Genomic DNA, 17,229 nt, shown 5'->3' on the forward strand with positions numbered 1-17,229 from the left:
CTGATACGTCCTCCCTCAGTTCTAGGGAACTCTTGGCTCACCATGCTGCTGCCCACCCTTGGCAGTCCTCCATTCCCATGAGCCATCAGGCGTTCTCCACCTCTCCGGACTGTACAACTCGCACTAAGGTCATCACTTGCTCCTGAGCAAACCATTTTCTACTTGAGTCTCTGGCCTGTGTATCTCAGAGGATAAGAGAAGCCCCTACCTTACGTTTAATTGGGAGGGCGATGTTAAAGAATCTGAGAAATACGCCTGGTACTTGGTATCTGGTACCAAGTACGCCCTAAGTCTTGCTGCAAGGTAGGTAGCTGGTGATCACACCCACCGCCACCACCGCCACCACCACTGACCTGCCACCATCTCAGGCTCACCAGGTCTAAGTCTGAGCTCATCCACCCCATCCCCTTACCCCCTAGCTCCAGAACTGTCAGGCCCCCAGCCAAGACCCACAGCCATCCTAGACCCGCCTTCTCTCAATTCTTTGTCCAGCCGGCTCCAAACCCTGTCTGTGCCTTCAATTCTACAGTCAGAATTGCTCTCAGCTTGATCTTTAATCTTCATGCCCACTGCTGTCATCTTCCAGCAATCCCTTGAGGCCGGCGCCAGACTTCCGGCTGCCCCCTGCAGTCCATTCTCCACTGGGGTGCCCAACGAATTTTCCTAAAATGCATGTTGAAGCTCCTCCCTCCTAGGTTAGCCTTTTTGGGGGTGGAGGGCGGGGTGGGAAGCAAAATGAATCAACCCTCCAGCTCCAGCTCATTTTCCCCGCTGGTCCATCCACCCAGCAATGTTCATGAGCAAGTCTCCCGTAGCCTGGCCTGCAGTAGCCACACACCTCTAGGAATCCTCCCTGTGCCCTACTCCAGTGCCTCGGGTGCACGCCCCCTCCAGAACTTGAAGTGTCTTTTTCATTCCGGCACCCACAGCTTTCAGTCTTGGGAAATCCCACTGGGCTGAACCCCGACAGCACTGGACCAGGTTTGTTCTGTTCCACGGTGGTCCCCCTCCAGCTTCCGCGCCCAGGCTGGCTGCTCAGCGGATGCTTGTTGAATAAAAGAACGAGAGAATTAGGAGCCCTCACAGACCCTGCAGAGGAGGCGGAAAGCCCCGTGCCTCCCGAAGCCGACCGCCCCCACACCCCCCCACCCCACCCCTGTCGCTTCGCTGCTACTCGCCGGCTCCTAGCGCGCAGACTCCCTAGCGCCGCGTCTCCGCGGGTCCAAGAAGTAGCGGCGCAATTGGGATCCCTGGCCCCGCCGCGGGCACCCGCCGCCTCCTCCCCGCGGTCCTTGCGGCCTCCGCCCCGCCCGCCCGCCTCCTCCTCCTCCCTCCCTCCCTCCCGCTCTTTGTCTCCCGGGCGACCGGCATCCCCACAAGCGCCCCCCGCATTGCCTGATCCCAGGCGACCCCCACGGACCTAGCCACCGCGACGCTGCACAAATCCGCCTGTGGCGCGAGGGTCCTAGATCCGCGGGGCTTGGCGGGGGCGGGGCGGGAGGTGGCTCTCTGGCTCTCAGGCTCTCTCTCTCTCTCTCTCTCTCTCTCTCTCTCTCTCTCTCTCTCTCTCACACACACACACACACACACACACACACACACACACACACACACACACACACACACGTACACGCACGCACACACGGAACATCCTCCCGCCGTCAGGTTTCCCTGTCCAGCCCCGCCCGCGCCTCCTGCTTCCCGCAGACCTTTCTCCCTGCATCCCTACACACCTCGCCTCTCCATTCTTTCCGGCTCTGGGACCCTCCCCTCCGATCCCCCCTACAACACTCCGGGATGGAGCGACTCGAGCCCGCCCGGAGCCCCCCGCGGCCGGGGTGAAAGTCTTCCGCCCCTCTCCCGCCCGGTACTCGCCTCGAGCACCATGGGCCTGAGGGGTTCCCGGGGCGCTGGACGCTGAAAATGACGGATGCTGGAGGTGAGGGGCCGGGACCCCTAGGGTGGAAGGGGAAGCGGGGCCAGAGACTGCTGGACTCAAGGTGAGACCCCCGCAGGGTGGCTAGATGAATATAAGCCACAAGGGCCTTTCTTCCTCTATCCCTAGGGAGACCTCACTGGACCGGGGAGCTGGGCTGTCGGGAGGAAACTGAAATAGGATTTGTGTCCCTAATCCCCTTCCTCCTGCCTGAGGAAATTAATTTTTAAAAAAGAAAAGAAAGAGGAAAAAGAAAGAGAAACTGGTGTGGGGGCAGGGGGAGAGGCCTTAACTCCTTCCTACCCGGGCAGTTGGGCCGGTGGGTTGGAGAAACTGCTCTACCCTCTGTGATTAGGGAGAGGGGACTCTATGATTGGAGTAGGTGCCCTGTCCCCCAACCCCATCTTCCGTGGCGCTTTGATGGCTTGTCAAACTCCTGCGGACTGCTCCAAGCCTGGGCTGGCTGAAGGCTGGTGCCATGGGAGGGGCACGGCCTCCGTGGCTCTACAATTGCTTCCCCCATGCCAGCCTGCCGGGCACCCACTTCTGCGACTTGTCAGCTGCCTCTCCCCCCCCCTCCCTTTCCCTCTCCCCCTCTCTCCCCACTCTTCTACTTGGGCCCCCTTCTCGCCCCTGGCTTGTGGGGCAGGTTCTGTTCTTCTCTCACCCCATGGTGGGGCCTCGGGCTGCCCAGCTGCTTTTCCTGAACCTCCTGGGTCTGCTCTTTCTTGATCTTTCTTCTCAGCTCCCTGTGGGCTCAGTCTCCACCTCTGGGTCCGCTAGTTGCTCCTTCTGCTCCAGTCCCAGGTTGTATACCTTTTGTTTTGCTTCTCCTTCCCCTGGGCTCCAGGTGGCTTGGAAATCACCTGCCTTCCCTTTTCCCAGAGAATGGTCAGAGGTCACTAAGGGTCCTCTAGGAACTGGTAGCTGTTGGGGAAGGGAGTGGTCTGGTGACAAGGGACCCAAAGGTTGTCCAAGGGAACAGGTTTCGTTTCCACCCTTGTGTAGCTGAACACCTGTGAGTGACAGGGTGTGTGTAGGAGTGAGAGGCTGGGTGAGGCTGGGTATCTAATTTTCCAAGGCTGGGTTTTGGGTGGCTGGGGCAGGTGATCTCCAGGGTATTACGCTTCCATGGAGTTTTCACATGGGATAGTGCAGAAAGCCCCCCCCCCCCCCACACACACACACAGTTACAGGAGCAGGCCATTAAAGACAGAGATAAAGGAAGCAGTTTGTGCTGAATCAGGATGGGCTGAGTCTGAGCTGGAGGCCCCAGTCCACCCAAAGGGGCTAAAACAGTCCTCGGTGCACATCAGGGCCTCTCCCCTGGACTGGAGCCTTCAGTAAAGAACATGGGCTGGTCTTCTCCGTGTTGTCTGCAGAGAGCAGCCATTCTGGTGGGAAAAGCAGCTCCTGTCCTGAGTCTCTAGTCTGTGAGGAGAGCACATGGCTCGTCTGAGAAGGAGGGATAAGACCCAAGCAGGAAACCAGTAAAGTATGAAAAGGTCTCCATTCCTCAGGGATTGGGGAAGTAGCTTTCAAACAGTGTAGACAAATGGGGGTTGAGAGGTGGGGCAGGGGGAGCCCAACCTAAGACAACAGTCTGGAGAAGGGGCAGCTGGACCCTAGCCAGAGCAGGCTTTGTGATCCAATGAAGAGAGATAGTTTATGTTGAGGGCCGACCTATGTTCTCATCTGGCCTCCTGGGCCAGGAAGGAATATTCTAGATCTTGGCTACTAGTTCTCAGAGTTCAAGGATGGCAAAGGGGTCCTTGCTGAGCCATTGCTGACCTCTCCCATATGGCATGTTTTGGCCCAGCTCCAAGCATCCCTGAAGCCTAGTGGAGGTGGTTTTAATGCTCGCCTTAATCCTAGCCAGTGCAGACCAGCTCCCCTCCCTCTACCCCAGGCCTCCCCCGAGAGTATCCTCATGAGCGACACCGAAACTGCAGGTCATGCCTCTAGGATAGGGCTGGGAAGCAGGAGACTGGGTCAACATCTGCTTCTGAGCTATTGTATATTAAGGTTCACCTATAAAGTGGGGGATACCAAGATGGCAAGCCAAGCCCAGTAGCTCATAGAGACATGATGTCTGTGAAGTGTGTGACATGATAGGAGAACTAGAGGGCATGTGGTCCAGTCCAGTGAGACCAAAGAATTCAAAATAACTGGAGATTATGTCTCAGCCATCCAGTGTCTCCCTGCCCTGAGCCCTCAGTGGCCCCTATGCTCCCTCTGTGCTCCCTCCCTCCATCCCTCCATCCCTCCTCTCTTTTAATATTTTTTTATTTATTGTATATGAGTGCTCTGCCTGCATGTACGCCTTTATGCCAGAAGAGTGCATCAGGCCCCACTATAGATGGTTGTGAGCCACCATGTGGTTGCTGGGAATTGAACTCAGGACCTCTGGAAGAGCAACCGGTGCTCTTAACCACTAAGCCATCTATCCAGCCCCTTCCCTCTCTTATCCGTGTCTTGTGTACCTGTTAGGAAGGCCACCCGAGGTGTTTCTGATGCATTTCTCCTCTTTCCCTTCCTTCCTTCCTGCTCTTCTTGCTTCCCACAACAAAACAAAACAGATACCTAACCCAAACAGCAGCCCAACTCTGCCCATCCACACTCCTTCCCGGAACAGTCTGAATGCGTCAGAGATGTTCTGCTGTGAAGACTCAATGCCCTGTTGCATCTGTGAGTCTGTCAAGCACTGTGAGAGCTTGGATTCTGTCTGAAACAGTGAACGGCCCTGCTGGTGATGCCAGCTTCCCACACAGTTCAGAAAAGCAGGTGGCGAGGGCCCCAGTGATGGAGGAGGAAGAGCTGGATGGGATGATGGATGGAAGATGGACAGCTGATAGATGCAAAGATGGCTAGATGTATGGATATAATAGATGTTGGATGGATGGATGGATGGATGGATGGGAGGAAGGAAGGGAGGGAGGGAGGAAAGGAGAGAAGGACAACAAGCAGATAAATAGAAAGCTAGGTAGGCAAATGGATGGAAGAACCTGGGTTTTAAATCTGTACCTGCCATTAATTGCTGCGAAATCTTGGGCCAGCCACTTCCTCTTCTGTCTCTGTGTAAAACGAGAGCTCGGGCTTTACTAACCTCCGTGACTTCTAGATTTGATTTGAACAGTTGATGATGATGATGGAGGCTTTCTGGGGGGAGCAGGGGAGCTAGTGATTGGAGAGCCTAAGGCAATGCAGAGACCTATGTGAAGTCAACAGCCAGTAGTAGTTAGACTCCTGGCTGGCTTGAGTCTGTGCCCTGGAGTGGCTTTGCTCTGACTTTCCTGCTAATGTCTCCTGCCTCAGCGCTCACAGGCTTCTCTTCCAAGGACCAAAGGGAGAGTTCTAAGGAAAGGAAGACAGTGAGTGGGCGGGAATCGGGAAGCTATTGACTTTACTGCCACAACCAACTTGAACCTCTTATCCAGGTTCTCTCTCTCTCTCTCTCTCTCTCTCTCTCTCTCTCTCTCTCTCTCTCTCTCTCTCTCTCTCTCTCCTTTTTATCCTTCCCAGCTCTCTTGAGTCATGGCTTCGTCAAAGCTCCGAGAACCTGTGGATGAAGTTTTTGGTAAGTTCTGTGTGACTTTGTGTCTAGCGGTAGACCTAGCCATGGGGCCCTTCCTTCATGTCTACTGAGCATGGCATGGGATAAGGGCAGATAGGGCACTTCAAGACATGGTGTGCAACTGATCTCACATGCAGGGTATCCTTTGATTCTAAAATTATGTTAGTTGTACAGACAAGGGGTGTAGGATGCAGAGTGCTGATGTGACTTGCTTTAAAGATCACATGGAGGGGGTTGGAGATTTAGCTCAGTGGTAGAGCACTTGCCTAGCAAGCACAAGGCCCTGGGTTCGGTCCTCAGCTCCGAAAGAAAAGATCACATGGAGGCTAGTGAGATGGCTCCGCAGATAAAGGCACTAGCTGTACAACCTGCCTTTGATTCCCGTAACCCACATAAAGGATGAAGGAGAGAATCGGCTCCACAAAAGTTATCCTCTGCCCTCCATGTGTACTATCACACACACACACACACACACACACACACACACACACACACACTATAATAATAATTTTAAAAAATAGCATCAAAGCATGGAGACTTGAGTTCAGTCCCAAACAGCCACATAAAAACGGAGCACAAGCCGGGCGTGGTGGCACACGCCTTTAATCCCTGTACTTGGGAAGCAGAAGCAGGTGGATCTCTGTGAGTTTGAGGCCAGCCTGGTCTACATAGAGAGTTCCAGGACAGCCAGGGCTACACAGAGAAACCCTATCTCAACAACAACAGCAATAATAATGAAACTGACATAGCCGTGCACGCCTGTAATCCTGGTGCTGCCACAGGAAGGCAGGATTCCTGGGCTTGCTGGCCAGCCAGGCTAACCGCTTTAGGTTCAGCGAGAGTCCCTGTCTCAAAAACTCAGATGGAGAGGGATTGAGGCCATCAACCTCTGGCTTCTATGCACACGTGCATATGCACTCACACACATATGCACCCAGAGAATGAATGAAAAAATAAATAAATCGCATGACAAGTTAGCAGCAGAATTGGGCTAAACCTCTGTCTACTCCAGTTCAGACACCATACATTTTCTCCAACTTACATATATAAGTGCCTGAGATATCTCTCTCTCTCTCTCTCTCTCTCTCTCTCTCTCTCTCTCTCTCTCACACACACACACACACACACACACACACACACACACACACACACAGGGCCTCCATGTCTCTGTCTGCCCATGCCTTCAGCATCCACTGGTGTCCACATATACACTACCATTTAGAGAGGCAGAGCTGTCAGTGGGTTCTGTGGCTGTGTTGTGGACAAGCTGTCCTCCAGCTAGATTTGAGTGGGTGACTCCTGTGTGTAACTCCCAGGGGCTCCTTAACGTGGGTGCCAGAGGGCTCCAGCTTCTCCTGCTTCCTCCCATCTCTGCCTTTCTCCTCTTCCTCCTTGCCGTCGCCACTGGCCCTGGTCATGCCAGCAGTGTCGTCTCAGTGCTTCTGGGAACACTGCTCCTTCCCAGCCCCCACCCCCCACCCCGCTCACACCCCCCACCCCCCCACCCCACCCCCGGCAGCATTTCTCCATCTCTGAGGCTGGCCCTACACAAGTCCAGCCTAACCTTGGCAGGTCCACAGAGGTGAGCTTCCCTTAGTGGGGGGAGGGCTTTTCTGTCTCCTCTCGCCCCACCTCCCACCCCATGCTCCTCACCAATCCTTTCTTGTTTTCCTCCTGTCTGCTGAGGTAGCTGGGCACTGCCTGGAGTGCTTCCTCATAAGAAAACAATTAAATATTCATCACTCCCACTGCCCAGGGCCCAGAGCGGGAGGCTGGGAAGGGAACAGATGGAAGGAGGGTTTGAGGAACCCTGGTGAGACTGGGCCCCACTTTGCTTTGTACCCCCCACGCCCTCGGGAGACCCTTTGCTCTCCAGACTATGGGTAATACCCATGTTGCCATGTGGAGCAAGGACCCATCACCCTGACGCAGATGGCTGGATACCAGCTGGGTGCAGGCCATGGAGAGGAAGTCAGAGCGCTGGCCCAAGGGCCAGGAGACCTGGACACTACCTTTACTCCCTCCACACAACTGACCAGACCTCTCTTGTCCGAGTTCAGTTTCTCCACCCTTAAAATGAGGGCTTAGACACAATGTTGCCTCCTTCTCTGTTCAGAAATCGCACAGCTGATGTATCTGATACTTCCAAACAAGCCAGCCTGCCTGTCTTTGACCCCAGCTAGCTCTTACCAGCTCTATGCTCTTGGGCAAATTAAGGCTGCCCTGGGGATCCTGAGTTTCTTCCTCTGAGATTGTAGGAGGTTTCAGTGACCGGTAATTGTGAAGCACTTGGAGCAGTGTGAGCTATTACCGGCTCCGGGCTGCTTCCAGGGAACCGGGATGCTCTTCATCAGGACCCAAGTGAGTCACATCTGGATCCAAAAGAGCAGTCCTGACAGTAGCTGTCCCCTCCCAGCCCCTCACCACACCCCTGGACAAATGCCTCGGCCTCTGAGTCTACCGTCTTCAATCAGGCTGTTCCTGGCTGTTCCTTGACACCTCAAACCCAGGGCTACACCATTCCCTCTCCTTAGAAAATCTCCTCTGGCCAGGCAGTGGTGGGTGGTGCCGCACACCTTTAATCTCAGCACTCATGAGGCAGAGGGAGGCAGCAAAATCTCTGAGTTTGAGGCCAACCTGGTCTATAGAGCAAGTTCCAGATCAGCCAGAACTACACAGAGAAACCCTGCCTTGAAAAACCCCAAATCTCCTTATGGCCTGCAACCAAATCTGAGGCAGTATCCCTGGTCGCTATTGTTTTCTTGTCCATTCAGGACAGTTCCTTTTCTTTCTTTAAGAGAGTATCCACTAGGCACCTGCTGTGGGCCAGGTGCTGTCCAGTGCCCGTGGTACAGTCATAGACGGAAAACTCTGTGCTTATGGAGCTGAAAGTCTCATAGGTGGAAAGAGGCAAGCTTAAATAAGAAAGGTATTCGGATGCCAGAGAGTGATGTGTGATACAGGAAAAGACAGGTATGGCACTCTGGAGTATATAGGGGAGGGTGTTATACATGCCAAGACTTTGAGGCGCAGACTGGGTGGAAGGAGCGGATGGAGGCAGAAGCACAGGGAGGTGAGGAACACAGACTGAGTCTCGAAGGCTGCCGCCGGGAGAACTTTGGCTCTGCCTCTGCCTGAGATGGTTCTGAGCAGGGGAGTGACAGAGCTGACACCCCATAGCATTAGGATCATTGGCTGATGTGCTGGAAAACACTAAACGTGACCAGAGAGCAGGAGGCCACACAACAGCAGGTGTGAGGTGACAGGGACCTAGACCTGGTGCTCCTCTCCCCGCCCCTGCCCTTCTTTCCCCCTCCTCTCCCCTCCTCTTTCTCACCCCTCTCTGTATGTGCACACAAATGCGTGTGTAAACTCACCGATAAACCTAAGAGCTTGGGCTGTAGAGTGGGCAGTTTAGAGTAGGTACGGCTCTTGTAAAGGACCCGAGTTCAGTTCTCGGCACCCATGGTCAGGCAGCTCACAACAGCCTGTAACTCCAGTTCCAGAAGGATCCAGTTCCTTCTGAACTCTGAGGGTATCTGCATTCAAATGCATATACCCCCCCCAACAAAGATAGCTAAATAATAGTTTTAAAAAATTAGAACCTCAGACATCCTCAGAAGTAGAGAAAATAACACAATGCACCCTGCCGTGTGCTCAAGTTCTGGTCCACCTCCACCATGCTCACCCCCAGCCAGGCTTGCATCACCCTCCGCCATTCTTCACCTCCATTATTACCCTGGATCGTTTTGACTCTCATTGAAAACAGTCTCAGGCTTCCCCTCTGTATTTCAACAGGACTAGCTATTTTGAGGGCGGGGCTAACAGGAATACAGCTAAACTCATTTGTTAGAAAGGGGGTAAGGTGGCGGGGGTGGGGGGAAGGAGAGTCAAAAAAGACCCAGGGTTTAGCTTGAGTAGCAGGAAGGATGGAGCCCACTGTTTACCAGGATAGGGAGACCAACCAGGAGGAGAGCCATGGGAAAAAAGAAAGGCTGTGAACTGAAGACCCTGCTGAATATCCAGCAGAGGAGACAAGGAGCAGCGAACATGTGGGAACGGGGTCTAGGAGGGCTGAGGGAGAAGGGTAGCTCAGAGCTGTCCGACTCGGATGACTTGGGTAGACCATTGATTGGCTTAGGAGGTAACAAGTCTGATTAAGGCAATCCAATGAGTGTGTGAGTGAGTGTGTGTGTGTGTGTGTGTGTGTGTGTGTGTGTGTGTGTGTTAGACAGGGTTCTCTGTGTAGCACTGGCTGTTCTGAAACTAGCTCTGTAGACCAGGCTGGACTTGAACTCAGAGATCCATCTGCCTCTGCCTCATGAGTGCTGGGATTAAAGGCAAAAGGGTGTGCTTTTATGGGTTATGTTTGGCTGAGGCACTGGGTTTGGGGGCTGGTTTGTGGGTTCCCTGGCAGGGGCTTCTGTGCTCAGGCTCGGTATTTAGTGGAGGAGTCAGGGCTGGGAATAGACCAAGTGGCCGTTAAGTAGGGGTACCTTTGGCATGTCTACAGATGAGAGAGGAGCAGGCAAGACGAGTGGGTGTGAAGTATGGAGTGGGGGGGGGGCAGAGGTACTAAGCAAGGGGTGAACAGGAACGAACTGACCCATCCTGAAGCCCGGGAAGACCCCAGTACCAAGGTCAGGGCCAGAACAAGATGCTCTGTACCAGGCAGGCAAACAAAACGTGAAAGTGTGACCACGGAGTACTTTCTGCACAGCCCAGGAGGTGCCGACTCCCCCCAGCTTCTAGCAGGGTCTAGCACTGGACGGTAGAGCCCAGGACCCAAGAGACAAGCTGTAAGGGCCTATGGGAGCTTTGCTCCTGAGACTGACGTTGGCGTGTGGGCGCCCCTCTTCCTCATGCTATCCTTAAATACAGTCCTGAGTGTGGCACAGCAAGATCGTGTCCCCAGGAGGGTCCCTTTCTGGAGCCACACCCCCAGACCCCAGACTGTTACTAGCCAGTGGCTCCAGTCAGTCATCACTTACCTTCTTGAGTCCTAGTTGGCTCGGCTGTAAACGTATTCCAAATGCTGTAGCCCGCCATCGCCAGGGAGCTCTGAGGAGGAGAGTGATGTGTGTGCGTGTGTGTGTGTGTGTGTGTGTGTGTGTGTGTGTGCGCGCGCGCGCACATCACACTGGGTGCATGGCAGATTCATCCCGGTGGTCCCCACAGAGCTACTTCCTGCCACCCAGAGGTGCCATCCCTACTCCCTACTTCCCACCCATTTCAATGCTTGCCAACCCTCACCCAGACTTTAGGATCCAGGCGGGTGTGCCTCCTCTCCGCCTGCTTCTGTGAATGTCTGCACAGAGCTCAGCCACGCCCACGGGAGGGCCAGGCATGTTGTGCCGCGTGCAGGCACTAGCAGGTGGGGTTGGGAGTCCTACAGCCCTGGTGGACCGCACCCCCAAGCAACCAGCTGAATGTCTGCGGTGTGAGGCAGGGTGGCCGTCTGAGGTGGCTCTGGTCTCTGTTCGCAGACCTGGACTTGGCCGTACCAGAGACCACCAGACTGGACAGCAGCTTACACAAAGCCCGGGCCCAGCTGTTGGCCAAGGGCCGGAGACACCGGCCTTCCCGCTCCAGGCTACGTGACAGTGCCAGCTCTGCCGAGGATGGTGAAGGCTCCGATGGGCCCGGAGGCAAGGTTGGGGTAACACACACGCACTCACGTCTTGCCCCCTGGATCACCATCACCCCCTTCCAGGGAAGTGCGCCCCCAGAGATCTGACAGTCATCCACCCCAAGGTCAGCTAGCCGTTCACTTCTGGCTCCCGTACCACTGTAGAAAAAGTGTTAGCCCATTTCACAGACGAAGAAGTGGAGAGCCGCAGGAATCGGGGTAACCCCGCCGTTAGCAAATGAAGCAGGATATCCTCACTTCATGTGATCACCCATTTCTCCCCTGTCACTGCTCAGGCACTCCTCATCCCCTGGCCCAAGGAACCCACCCTTCCAGGCCCCAGGGAGTGAGGAGGGGGCGCTGGATGAGCGGCTGCCCTTCTTCTAGGTGACCGACGGCTGCGGTAGCCCCCTGCACCGGCTGCGCTCGCCTCTGCACTCGGGCCCCGGCTCCCCCGCCAGCGGCTCCTTCTGCCTGGAGCCCCCCGGCTTGAGGCGCAGCCTGGATGAGGACGAGCCGCCGCCCTCGCCCCTCGCCCGCTACCGGCCCCTGCACAACGCCGCCTCGCATGAGGGCCTTGCGGCCACCTCCGGCTCGCCTCCGCGCTCCGCACCCTCCTCGGACAGCTCCCCCAGCTTCGTGCGCCGCTATCCCCGAGCAGAGCCGCACAGCGAAGGTGAGCCCGGCAGGCGCGACGCCCCCTGCGGGCGAGCACGGGAACTGCAGCTTGGCCAGCCGGTATGGTGGCTACTTGGGAAGTGGAAGGATGGCCAGCAGGTTCCATTCTTCATTTACAGAAGCTCACTACATGACAGACATCTCTGGGACCAAACAGAGCAGTGACACAGTCCTTGGCCTCTGGGGACGTGTAGCTTAGGAAAGAAACAACCAAACCACCCCGTAATTAACATATAGTTACAAATGTAATAAAAGCTATGGGGGGGGCAGGGGGGACGGGACACACGCACAGTTGCTGAAGAGTCTAGCCTGACCTGAAAGGCTTCCCTGAGGAGGTGACATTTGAGCCAAGATTGAAAGGCTAGTTAGAAGATGGCCAAGATAAAGTCAGTAGTATACCTAGCATGCAGGAAGCCCTGGTCACAGCACACCACATATGGTGATGTACTCTGGTAATTGCGGTACCCAGGAGGTGAGGACAGGAAAATCAGGGGTCCAAGGCCACATAGGGAATTCCAGGCCAGCCTGGGTTTCATTGAGACCCTGTCTCAAAAACAAATGAAAACAAACATTCATAGCCCTATTTTCTCAGTTATAAAGTGCTTTCACACTTTTGCTTTTTTTTGTTTTTTTGTTTTGTTTTATTTTTCAAGACAGGGTTTCTCTGTGTAGTTTTGGTGCCTGTCCTGGATCTCGCTCTGTAGACCAGGCTGGCCTCGAACTCACAGAGATCCGCCTGGCTCTGCCTCCTGAGTGCTGGGATTAAAGGCGTGCACCACCACCGCCCGGCTTGCCTTTACAGTTTGTAAAAGGCAAAAGCCTGGGCTCCTATTAGATACTGTAAAATGGGCATGTCTCTATGTTTGAAATGATGGGGAACTCAAAAACAGAGAGAGTGTCTTCTCCTGGGTCACACAGCTAGTGAAGAACCCCAGAGCCAGATGGTCTAATTCTAAGTCAAGAAATGTCTACCACCCCACATGGGCAGCAGCAGGAGGCAAGCAAACCACCACCACTTCAGTTTTTTTCTTCCCACTCTTCTAAAGATGACAGCCGGGATGCCAGCCCCCCTGAGCCTGCCAGCCCCACCATCGGCTTGGACAAGAAGACTCGCAGAAAGTTCCTGGACCTGGGGTGAGTGGGGGGCAGGTCTTGCATGGGTCCTTGGAGCTGCTGGGGTCTGAACATCACAGTGGGCAGGTGTGCTCCATTCCCCTTGCCTCCTTACAGGGTCACTCTCCGCCGAGCTTCCACCAGCAAGAGCCGGAAGGAGAAGGGTAGCAACCGCCTGTCCATGGGCAGCAGGTGAGAGGCACCCGCGGTACCCACCCACGGCTCCCATCCTCTCCTGGACACCCACACCATGCTGGATGTTTTCTCCACAGGGAGTCCGTAGAAGGTTCTGGAAGGACAGGGAGCTCCCCGTTCCTGCCCTTTTCCTGGTTCACAGACAGCGGCAAAGGCTCTGCTTCCTCAGGGAGCACCACCTCCCCAGCCTGTTCCCCCAAACATGAGGGCTTCAGCCCCAAGAAGTCAGCTTCCCAGGTAAGCCCGGGTCTTTGTTCTTCTCCTTCCCTCTTATCATCGGCTCTCCCTTCCGTCTGTCTTCTTGCCCCCTGAGGCAGTTTTACTCTGTAGCCCAAGAGTGTGCCGTGCTTGCCAGTGGAACCCCAGGACTTTCTTGTCCCACACTGGCTTCCAGCCTTAAGACAAGGACATACTTCATCTGGGCTTGGACTGGGACCTAGGTTTTTCTGGGACCCATCATGTCCCTCCACAGAGTCACCTAGTGACTCATGACTTCCATCTTCTCTGGCTTCATTCATTCATTCATTGGCTCGTGCATTCGTACCCATTCACACTGCTTCCTCCACTCGGCACTGGTGTGGGAGCACCGAGTCCCTGCTGCTCACTCTGAGGCCCCCTTGTTTCGAACTCTTCTGCCTCAGTCAGGCCTGGACTACACCATCAAGAGCTGGCCACCTGCATGGTGGGACATTTTTAGAGACAGAGAGATGAGCAGGTCCCCCACCTAGTGCTCTGAAAGCTTCAGACCCCAGGAAACGAGAACCATCCACACAAGCAATACTAATGTCTCCATATGCTCACAGGCGGCTAGACTTCACGGAGCCCAGGACTCATGCGTGGCTTTCACTGTGATGTAGGCAAGGCAGGCATTATTATCTGCACTGTAAGCAAATGAGGCCCAGAGAAAAGGGGCTTGCTCCCAGATGTGCACAGATGTGTGTGGTGCCAGGACTTAGGAGAATCATAAATCTCGGGGTTCAGGGGAGACCCTTCTGATGTGCAACTCTGTCCTTTGACCACCGGGCAGCCTTCCTCAGTCCCTCCCTTCTTTCCTTTGTGCTGGTCCCAGGGGACACCCTGCTGAGTGAGACACAGAGATGGGAGGCCAATGAGGGTACCCACCAGCCGGGATGCAAGAGGCCTAGGAGAGGGCTTCCATGTAACAGGGACACGTGACCCAGCCTTGGGGAAATCCTGGTGGACCACCTGAAGGCAGCAGCACCTAGCCTCCTCCACTCCTGTTAGTCCTTCTGCTCGACTCAATGCTAGCACCAGCTCCTCTGGGTAGCCAGCTCCCTAGAGGGCTCAGGTCCTAGTGTGTCCCTTGAGTCATCACAGCCTGTGTCTGGGTTCATGGTCAGGAGCACGGAACAACTGCTGGTGTCTAGTCCACTATTTCAGGTCCATCTGGTCAAGGTGATGGGCTGGGGGGGGGCGGGTAGGTGAACTTGCCCCTCAGCACACATCCCTTTCTGTCCAGGAATCCACCCTGAGTGATGACTCCACCCCTCCCAGCAGCAGCCCCAAGATCCCCAGCGGTCCTCGACAGGAGTCCAAGTGCTCCTATCCCTACCACACGCTGTCCCAGTCTTCGGATGAGGTGAGTCAGGCTAGCCTTCGGACCTGCTGGGGACCTGGCCACAGGCCGGGCTCCCTTGACTCTCCCCGTCTCTACCACAGTTCCTGGATGAGTCCCTCCCCACCATACAACACTGGACCAGCCAGCAGGTGGGCCAGTGGCTGCGCAGCCTCAACCTGGAACAGTATACTGCCGAGTTTGCTGCCCGACAGGTGGACGGGCCGCAGCTCCTGCAGCTGGATGGGAGCAGACTGAAGGTTGGTCAGGGTGCGAGATACGCCAGATTGAGGTGGCCTTCCAAGATAAGGACCCCCTTTGTCCTGACTTTTGGCCCTGACTTGTCTCCTGAACTGACCTGGGATTTCCTCCCCGTCTAGCCGCCTGCGGCCTGGCTTCTGACCTCAATGCAAGGGTCTGACCTAATCTTTGCAGTGTAGTGTGACTCCCCAGTCTGAGTTGAAACTCAAGCCCACCACTTCCATTTGACCTAGCTCCAGCCCAGGTGTTGTTGACCTTGCCCTTTGGACTACCGTCCAATGTTGGGAAGCCAGGCCTCTTTCCTGGCCAGCTCCACGCCACATTCGGTCTCAGAGCCTGATGCTAGGGGTTGTGCTAAGGGGATAGTGTAGAGAGGTAGCTTCCAACACCTGTAGGTTCCTGGGTTTGAAGGACAACCCCACAGGAAATCTTGAAATGGGGAGAGACCTTGCCGCCTAGCAGTGTGACCATGAGCCAATCACTCTCCATCCTGAGGACCTCGGGAGGTTGGGCAGGGTCATGGTACCTAGGTTGAGGATCTGGAGCCAAGGATGGGGCACAGATGGCTTAGTGCCAGTGGTCATCTCTATGATCACTTGCAACCCAGTCCTCTTCCCTTGAGGCCCAGTCCCTAGGCAAAGGCCCTTCTTCAGAGCAGACTCCAGAGGTCTGCGGGGAGTACGTGGGAGGGGCGTTCTGGGCCTCTTCCCTTCATTCTGGGTTTCTTCCCAGAGCCTGGGGCTTAGCAACTCGCATGACCGGGCGCTGGTGAAGCGGAAGTTGAAGGAGCTGGCAGCGGCTGCTGAGAAGGAACGGAAGGCGCAGGAGAAGACCGCCCGGCAGCGTGAGAAGCTGCGGCGCCGTGAGCATGAGGCCAAGAAGAGCTAGGGACGGCTGGCGGGGCTGGCACCCCGGTGCACTTGCAGCCACCTGCATGGGCCTCACCAGGGAAGTAGGGTCTAGGCACCAGGTTCTTGGGGTACAGGACCCCTCTCACCCTGTTTGGACCGAGTCCTCTGGAGGGAGACGCCAGGGAGAGGGCCCAGGAATACACCCAATTTCAAGGACTTGTTTGGCACAGATTTCCAGGGGGAAGCAGGTGGCAGACGAACAGGGCAGAGGCCAGGAACGCAGCAAATCTGGAGCCCGGAGGAGCCCAGTTCAGGCTGAACCTCTTCCCTCTGGCTAGAGTGGAACCGAACAGGAAGTGAGCTCTCGAGAGAGGCCCTACGTGACCAGGATTCCTAGGCTCAGAGAGCAGCCTGGGCATCCCGACGGGAGACAGAGCTGTGTCTCCTCAGCTCTTGAAGGTGGCTGTGTGGTGGGAGAGCAGCTCTCCCCAGAGAGGCCAGTGGGCACTGCAGCAGTCTCACTCAGGGTAGATTCCCAGACACCTCCTCCGAGTGGAGAAGAGGGAGCAGTGTGGGGGTGGGTGGGGGTAAGCTGGCCTCTGTGAGGACTGCAGGAGGGGGGCAGGGGGCTCTTCCTCTCCCCTTCACTACCCTGCAGGTTCCAGCGGGCAGGATGGCACTGCTCCTCTCCACTGGGTCAGGAGTGGGTCCTTGACCCCTTCACAGAGCTAGAATCCACTTCCTCAGAGAGTACTTGAGCCTTCTCTGGGGGCAGGATAAATGGGAGCTGCTGGGGACCCGGGACATTTCCCCCGACTAGTGCCTAGGTGGCACTGAACTGGTGACTTATGTCACCCTAGCCGGGCAGAGGCACAACCTGAGGGTGGCCTGGAAGCTGCTGGATCAGAAAGGTCCATCAGCTCCCCAGGTGCCCTGGGGTGTGTCAGGGCCTCAGTGGGCCAAGAGCAGACAAATGTTGCTGGCTCAGGTTTGCCAGGCTACAGGGAGGCCTGGGCCAGCCCTGGGTGGGTCTGGCACATGTCCTTTGTAGGCTATGTTCAGAGGTAGAGGGTCCAGTTGCCATGCTGACCCAGCTTCTCAGGTGCTGGTCAGTTGCTACTGGGCCCAGGAGGTTTCTGAGGAGAAACTCCCATCCCTCCCAGCTTCCTGGAGGGGCGGACAGGACCTGCATGCTAACTCCCTCTCTCCTGCCTGGGGAAGCGGCTGAAGGCCAGGGCCCTGTGCTTGGGCTGAGCCATCTGTACTGGGAGAGGGGCCTCAGAGGGAAACTAAGGTATAGGGGCATTGGCACTATCTAGACTGGGTGGGGAGGGTGGAGGCCCTACTGCCCCTAAAGCTGTCAGGGGCCAAGTGTGCCCCACCTGCATGTGAAGGGGGAAGATGGTTCTCAACTTC

At 55.8% G+C, this 17,229-nt stretch overlaps 1 protein-coding gene across 1 annotated transcript; it reads left to right on the forward strand.

Moving 5' to 3' along the window:
* The first annotated feature begins 1,615 nt into the window (after positions 1-1,615).
* Positions 1,616-16,357, forward strand: Samd14 (sterile alpha motif domain containing 14). Its single transcript, XM_059271575.1, has 10 exons — positions 1,616-1,939; positions 5,459-5,513; positions 10,997-11,169; positions 11,527-11,815; positions 12,864-12,951; positions 13,048-13,122; positions 13,203-13,362; positions 14,606-14,725; positions 14,806-14,961; positions 15,695-16,357. The coding sequence occupies exons 2-10, from the start codon at positions 5,471-5,473 to the stop codon at positions 15,848-15,850; spliced, it is 1,260 nt and encodes a 419-aa protein (XP_059127558.1). The 5' UTR covers positions 1,616-1,939; positions 5,459-5,470; the 3' UTR covers positions 15,851-16,357.
* Positions 16,358-17,229: the final 872 nt, after the last annotated feature.

This window comes from Peromyscus eremicus, chromosome 8a, assembly GCF_949786415.1.
Source record: "Peromyscus eremicus chromosome 8a, PerEre_H2_v1, whole genome shotgun sequence".
Classification (NCBI taxonomy): Eukaryota; Metazoa; Chordata; class Mammalia; order Rodentia; family Cricetidae; genus Peromyscus; species Peromyscus eremicus.

Coding starts and splice junctions, on each gene's coding strand:
- Samd14 (XM_059271575.1), top strand. CDS start 5,471: ATGGCTTCGTCAAAGCTCCGAGAACCTGTGGATGAAGTTTTTG. Junction 13,363..14,605: donor CCAAGAAGTCAGCTTCCCAG/GTAAGCCCGGGT, acceptor CTTTCTGTCCAG/GAATCCACCCTGAGTGATGA. Junction 14,962..15,694: donor TGGATGGGAGCAGACTGAAG/GTTGGTCAGGGT, acceptor GTTTCTTCCCAG/AGCCTGGGGCTTAGCAACTC.